The sequence below is a fragment of the Botrytis porri genome (assembly GCF_014898465.1).
Source record: "Botrytis porri strain MUCL 3234 chromosome Unknown BPOR_006, whole genome shotgun sequence".
Classification (NCBI taxonomy): domain Eukaryota; kingdom Fungi; phylum Ascomycota; class Leotiomycetes; order Helotiales; family Sclerotiniaceae; genus Botrytis; species Botrytis porri.
Genome location: NW_024066080.1, coordinates 2,629,177 through 2,636,897, shown reverse-complemented (window position 1 = coordinate 2,636,897; position 7,721 = coordinate 2,629,177). Strand labels below are relative to the sequence as shown.

General features: G+C 41.7%; 2 protein-coding genes across 2 annotated transcripts; both read right to left on the bottom strand.

The window, feature by feature from the left end:
• Positions 1 to 3,216: 3,216 nt before the first annotated feature.
• Positions 3,217 to 3,789, bottom strand: EAF01_005292 (uncharacterized protein; the record flags this gene model as incomplete). Its single annotated transcript, XM_038913547.1, has 1 exon — positions 3,217 to 3,789. The coding sequence occupies one exon, from the start codon at positions 3,787 to 3,789 to the stop codon at positions 3,217 to 3,219; it is 573 nt and encodes a 190-aa protein (XP_038771633.1).
• A 3,665-nt stretch (positions 3,790 to 7,454) lies between these two features.
• Positions 7,455 to 7,721, bottom strand: EAF01_005291 (uncharacterized protein; the record flags this gene model as incomplete). Its single annotated transcript, XM_038913546.1, has 1 exon — positions 7,455 to 7,721. The coding sequence occupies one exon, from the start codon at positions 7,719 to 7,721 to the stop codon at positions 7,455 to 7,457; it is 267 nt and encodes an 88-aa protein (XP_038771632.1).

Here is a 7,721-nt window from a genome sequence, read left to right as displayed (position 1 = left end):
AATCATTTACTCCTCCAGAACCTTCGCGCGACTTACCTCTCCTGGTTCAAACTACTCACTTTGTTACTGATTCTTTCAAATCGCAAATTCCTGATAATAAAGACGTGTTCCATCTCTCAACGTATACAAAGCTTTGAACACTCCATTCCCCGTCTCCGTCCTTCTCCTTTCCCCATCTCAGTTTTTCACTCACTCTCCAAACATTCCACTCCCAACATCCCATCCTACTATCCATAACTTTAGACTCTAGAGCTTGAATCAAACCATACCAGAACTATCCATTCAGAGCAGACAGGAACAAATAGAGTAGTTGACTGAAATGACTCTAGATGTGAATATGAAAAAGGAGAGAAGAAGGGAATAAAATGTGAAAGAGAATTAGGATAAGGGAGATAATGTAAAGTACTTTACCTCTAGTTAACATCTACATCCACGTCCAAGATCCTAAAAGGCTCCCAATTCAGATAAAGACTCACTTCATCTTTATCCACCATTCTTCTTCATACTTCCATCCCTCTTCCCTCACTCCATTTTTCCTCACTCCATTTTTCCTCATTCGATCCGCTCCTTTGCGTCCCATCCAGTACCTGTCATTCACCCACCCCGTTTCCTCCCCTTCAGTACTCACCCACCACCCACTCCCCTTCCCTTCTCCCTCCACCCAAATTCCTCCCCAATTCCCTCCCCAATTCCCTTCTGCATCCCAAAAATAGGAGAACCACCCCGACCCACCTTAACCCAACCAACCCCCACAGAAAAATAAGAACAACAACAGAAATCACATACCATACACCACATACCGTCTCCATCTCCGCCCCTCTCTATCCCTCCCAAATAATCCCAAACACACCCTTTCAACCCCTAAATCCTCAAAGCCACTGAAGAAAGTCATTCGAACCCCTCCAAGCCCTCCAAATCCCTCTTCACTCTCCCTCTCCATCCTTATCCCTCTCTACCTTCATCTCGTTTCATTCCTCATTCTTCTCCACCCATCCATCTCCGCCCCTCCAAATCCTTCCGCCCCTCCAAATTTCTCTCTTCAAACACTCAAGACATCCGCCCATCCACCCATCCACCCCGAACAACCCGACCCTCCAACACATCCATCCATCCACCCACCCCAAACCATAAACCCCCTACGCCCCCCCAGCCCTCCAAAACACCCTTTTCTAACCCTCAAACTCTCAAATCCTCAAAAACCCTCACAACATTAAAAAAAAACATAAACCTCCTTCCCAACTCTCCCAACCCCCCGAGACATCCACGCACCATCCACCCCTACCCCCTCTCAACCCTCCCAACTCTCCAAAACCCACCCTCCACTTCCCCACCCATCCAAGACATTCCCAAACGATCATCCCATCTCATCTCATCTCAACTCGTATCAAACAAACAAACAAACAACCCATACCAATTTATTCATAGCATCAAACCCAAACCCAAAATTCAAAACATCAGACGAACCAAATCAAATCAATTCAAATCAAATCAATTCAAATAAAATAAAATTTATGAACCCCTTCCCTTCTCTTCCAACTCCCCTTTCCCTTCCATCTCTCCATCCATCTCTTTCAAACCTCCATTCCAAATCCAAATCCCCATCCAAATCACAAACCCCAATTCATATCCCATCCCCTCCCCAGCCACTCCACCTCATTCCCATTCCCATTCCCATTCCCATTCCAATTCCCATTCCCATTCCCACTCCCATTCCCATTCCCTTTCCCTTTCCCGTTTCGTTTCGTTTCGTTTCGTTTCATCCAATCTACCCTCTACCCTTTACCCTCTACCTTCTACTCTTTATTCTTTACTTTCTATTCTCTACCTTTTACCCTCTACTTTCTATCCTTTACTCTCTACTCTCTACCCTTTACTCTCTACCCTCTACTCTTTATTCTCTACCCTCTATCCTCTTCCGTTTCCCCATTTCCTTTCGCTTTCCCATGTAATTTCAATCTAATTTAAATTTCCAAAGATTCGCCCATCTATCGGATTCATCTACTGTCTATCTATCTATCTATATCTGATCGACTGATTGACATCTGTCAAGTGCACATATATACATGCATGTACCTATGCATGTCTAGATCCATATACATTGGATATACATATCCAGATTCACATGGATATCCAAATTTCACATATATATCCAATTTCACATTTCACACCTCAACATTTAAATTTCACAATCAATCTTACATCTTCGCATTCACATCGCATCCCAAACACAAATTCACATCCAATCTCACATATTCACACCCCAAACCACAATCCTAAACCACATCCTAAACTACAACCACAACCACAATCCCAAACCTCAATCTCACATCCCCAAAATTTCACAAAAGCACACACCTTAAAAACTTTCTCAATAAATAAAACATTAAGATCATTCATTAATCTCATCATAAACTTAAAATACTTAAGTTCTCAAGTAGGGTAGGTAATTTTTCTCTCTCTGTGTGTGTCTGTGGTCTTTATTTCCACATATATCCGTCCGTAACTTTGTAAACGCCTGCCATTTCTTCACTTCTCAAGAAGTAGATAGATAGGCAGACAAAAATGAAAAGGTTGAAAAGAAAAGCGGAAGAAAAAAAGATGAAAAAGGAAAATCAGAAAAGAAAAGAAAAAAAGAAAAAAAAAACAAAGAACAAAAGCCATTTAAATGAACAGGCGCTCTCATAATTGGAAGAAAATTACGTAGAATACATTAAGTACAATTATCTTGATCTTGGTCTTTTTAGTTTGTTCGAGAAAGAGGTTTCTTTATGTTCCACTCCCTTACCTCGAAAAATAGGTAGGGTAGGTAGCTTGTGTGAATATTTCCTTTTTATCTTTCCAGTTCCAACCTACAAAAAGAAATTGGTCCACCACGAATTCTAACGAGAAGGGTATCGAGGTACATGTACGAACGACGCCAGTTGCCCTAAATCCTGCCTAAATAACACCTTGCTTTGCCGTTCATAAGTTGATGGGGGTGATGGGGGAAACAATTGTCGATGAACCGGCTCGAAAGAGAAAATTTTGATGTTATTATGTAACTGAATAGAGTTCGAGGAGGTGATATCATTTACATCATTGCGTGATGATGAAACGTTGAAGGTGGAAAGGAGTTTTATATGCAAGATGAATGTATGAGGATCCTCCGTATGTTCATGTGATTTTGAGAGAGTTAGGTCCAGACAAAAAGAAAAGACAGCAAAGTCATAAGAGGATTTATGACCAGCTCTCCTTCTCCTTCAAGCCACCGATGCGATCCATATCGATGGATTGAAATCTGGTTCCTCCAGTTTCCTTTTCGTAAGCGGGTAGTTGATCCTGTTCCTTCAAAGGCTCAAGGCCAACACCCGCTTCTCCGACACGAACAATGACGACACGACCGCTTTTCTTGTGTCCAGTAGATTCATCATGCTCATCGGGGAAAGTGATGCGAATTTCAGGAACGTCTTCGGGTGAGAGTGGTGCACGGTCGGAGTTCATCATGGATGACTTTTCGTCATAGACGTGAATGGTGGAGCCGCGGCCACCATAAGGAGTAGCCGTAATAGTCAATCGGCGGTGGTTTGATCTTGGTTGCTCGTTATGTAAAGGCAATTGCTGACGGGCAACGGCTCTGTTACGGCGAAGCTTGCGCACGATGTATAAAGCAGCCGTCAAACAAAGTCCGATGAATACCAAGATCATCAAAGCAATAAGAAGATCAACCATTGAGTTTGACATGGTGGTAGTTGAAGAGTCGTCACGGACGTTGAGAATAGATCTAGTTTTGAGCATTGATATCGAATCCATGTTTATGTAAATGAATGAATGGTATGGTATGGTAAATATTATTGCGTCGAGTTGTCGTTTAATGGGTCGTAATTGGGTATCGATGTCATGCACACAATAGCAAAAATCGGAGAGAAGGTATTGACGTTGATTATGGCTATGGCTATATCGCATGATAACGTTAGTCCTTGTTATTGGATTGAATGGATCAAGTTAGATTGAAGCTATTCATCTTCATTGAATCTCCAAAGTCAAATCCCCATGTGTGTGTAGATACTCGAATTTGCGACAAGATAGTATGTAGCACATCTCGAACCTCGTTCACACCCCCTCACAGCAACAACACTTATAACCACGACCAGAAAAGAAGAAGAACAACTTACACAAAGAGTAAGAAGTTCCAAACAAGACAAGAGCAACAATCAACTGCTGCCAAGGTAATGAATGATTTGGAGTAATATTCGCTGAATCTCCTAAGATTTGAATTTATTGATCTCTTCCCGAACTGAATTTTGGGCTGGACCTTTTGAAAGAATGGACGGTTAAAATCAACTAAAAAGAGTGAAGTTGATTGAAACCTATGGAAGGAGTGAGTGTATGGAGGGAGTTGTTGTTCAGAAAGAATGTGGATATCCCGAAGGAAGGAGCGTTTGTTTGTTGTTGTCTTGTCTCTTGTTATTAAAGCCTTTTGGGAGAATGGTCGATACTTTCTTCAAGTTGGATTATGAAGAGAGATGGAAGGAAGGTTGCGTGGAGGATAAAGAAGGTAAGGTAAGGTAAGGTACGGTCAGGTAAAGGAATTAAAAAAAGAAGAGGAAAGGAGGAAGGGGAAAGATGAAAACGAGAAATTGTGCAAGCGTAAATAACAATAAGTGAATTAAGTGTAAAAAGTAGGTAAATCATAAGTGTAAATGTAAAAGTGTGTAAGCCTTGTTTTTTCTTTCCTTATTATTAGTCCTCCGTATCTATCTATTATCTCTCTACCCAGTAACCACCAAACCGACATGAACATGAACATAAATGACAAGCTTAGAACCAATCATTACCAATACTACCGAGGAAGTCACTCTTTCGAACCCTCTTTTCTTAGTATCAATCCATCTCATCCCATGTCATCCAAAGTCAATTCAAGTCAAGTCAAGTCAAGTCAAATCCACCCTATTCCATTCATAAAAGAATAAATCACAAATGACCTAGGGAGTTGGATCTAGCTCCCGGCTGAGAAGTTGCTTGATTGACTGCTTGAATGCTTGAATGAATGCTTGCCTGCATGCTTGCTTGCGTGCTTAAAGTTTACGGTGAATAAAAACGGGAACATCGAACCGTGTAATTTGTACATACGGGGAGTAGACTTGACTTGACTTGGATTGCAGACTGCATCTGCAGTGTGTACCTGCTTTGAAGAGATCCACATCCACTCACTCATCCACCATTCACCATCCATCATCCACCATCCACCATCCACCCATAGCCATAGATCCACCGGTTCCTAGTCTAGAACGCATTTGAACAATTCATTTCAACCAAAACGGTCGTGAATCGCGTGTGATTGGTGCAGGGAGCGCTGGTGGAGTCATGGGCATCATCAAGGAAAAAGGGACCAAAAGGGACGAAAAGTAACATTTAATCTGCACACAGCCAATGAAATGCACAGCTTGTTCTCGTCAAGGTTGCATGCGTGCTTCAATTTTCAATTTACCATATCATACCTACTACGGAGTACACACTAGAAGATGCTCCACCGAACATTCATCCATCAACGTACATGGGACCTGACAACAAGGACAAATTTTAAAATGAGATGTTTCCCACTTTGTTCGTGTCGGGGAATTTGGGACAGAGGTAGGAGATTTGGAAATTGGGGGATTCCTTTTCCACTGCCTTTTTCACTGCCTTGTTTCTGGATTCATCCAGTTGCTCTTCCACCCAATCTCGACATCTGCCCAGAGAGAAAGAAGGAGAAGAAGAAGAGTAAATCAAACTTCCGAAGTTGATGAGTTTATAGGTACCTAGCACCTAACCTACCTAGTGATACGAAGTAGTCTCCAGAGGAAATCTTGTCCATCATAATCATGTTTCTATTCATAGACGCAACTAGCGAACACTATTTACAATTGGTGTCTCTTTACCTACCTAGTCGGTAATAGATAGGTATTCCCAAAAGGCAAAAGCGTACCCAGAGAGAAGATGACAACGATGTACATGATTTTTATGCACATGATATTTCTATACCCATCTTCTCGGTCTGTCTAAATATCTACCTAGGGGCGTAGATATTCCCGTCTTTCAATAATGCTCCCTTGATACCCTTATATGCATCTATCGAATCTCCATCTCCATCTCGAGCCGCCCCAAGAAAGCAAGTGTACCTACCTACCTTACCTACCGATCAGTACCTAAGCAAATCATCCATCCCTATCCTATCTACCAAAGTAACCCCCTTCTTTTCATCCAAACTCCCCATTCCAAATCCGGCATATAAGCGGCTTCGAAGCATTTATTGTTTACTCTTTCCGGAAACGTGTGATATGTTAGAGATAAGTGATAGGGGAAGAACGATTGCGATTTTTGGATGATTGTGATTCTTGTTGGTTTATATCTGCATATGTGTATGTGTGTGTGTGTGTGTCAAAAATAGCCAAGGTAAGCATGCAGGAAAACACTATGCATAAATCCAATTCCCGCACTGTGCCTACTTGTGGAGTGGAGGAGCAGGATGTTTATGTCAATGTTAATGTTAATGTCAATGTCAATGGAATCTGAATGGATGCGATTCCCGTGGTTTCCATGTTATTTTCGAAAGATAGGGAGTACAGAGTACATAATGATCAAACCATCTTGCTACCTTTTAAATATACTAGCTATATTTAATAATAAAAATCCTACAACTCATTCATCAGTAATATCAGTCTTAACTGATGGTATAAGTTACGTTAAGTTCAATAAACTCATTCAAGGGGTTCCTGTGAATGATGTTTTCCCGATCCCATCAAAAAGTGGAGATGAAGAATTCATCCATCAACTCTCTGCCAGAGAGTCTCTGGACTGACTCTAGAACTCTGGACTCTGAATTCTGGACTCGTCAAAAATACAACCCATCGCTGTTCATTCATTCGGTTCGGACGAAATATGCTTAATCAAATCCGAAATTCCGAAATTCCTAAATCCTAAATTCTAAATTCTAACCCGCTAAAATCCAAAATCCCTACTCCCTCAATGTGAATAACAATGCATGTTTCAAATGAGGATCTTCATCATGATTGCGGAATGAACTATAAGTAACAAGTAAGCTTCACTGACTTGCTGTAATCCCAAGGCGCGACTTGAACTTTTTTTCTCTTCCTGCGTTTCCTGGGGTTTGTGCCGTAGCCATCAACCAATTACGGGGAAGGGCACGGATAATATCGTCCGATTGCAGCAGTCATAGATCACATGAAATCTTTTACTCGTTTCTCCATCGTAGCGGTCAGACTTCGAGGCTGAATGCATCGAGATATCTTTGGATCGTGCACCGGTACTTAAGAAATACCCATCGATTCAAGAAAGTAAACCGTGAGGAAGACGTTTTTGGAAAATTCAAAGTGTATGCCCATTGAATACATTCATATCCGCACTGATGCTGAAGGAGCAAAACGCAAAAACCTTCGATCGTTCAAACTCTCCAAGAAGTTTGAACTTTCTAGCACCTATTTCTCATAGATCATATTCCATGTAGTCGTACGAAATCTCCTTAACCTTCCCGTTTTGACATTGGAAAGAAGTTTGAAAGCGAAGGAGGGCTCAAGGGGACCGACCGAAGATTTCATCAACATAGCATCGAGCCGCTTGAAAGCATCTCTTGCGTTTCCGAATTCCGAGCCGCAGAAACTCCCCAACATCAAAACACGGGGGACCGCTTCTTGGGACCGATACTTCGAAAGGGTAATGCTAAAATTGCCGGTTATGGTACACAT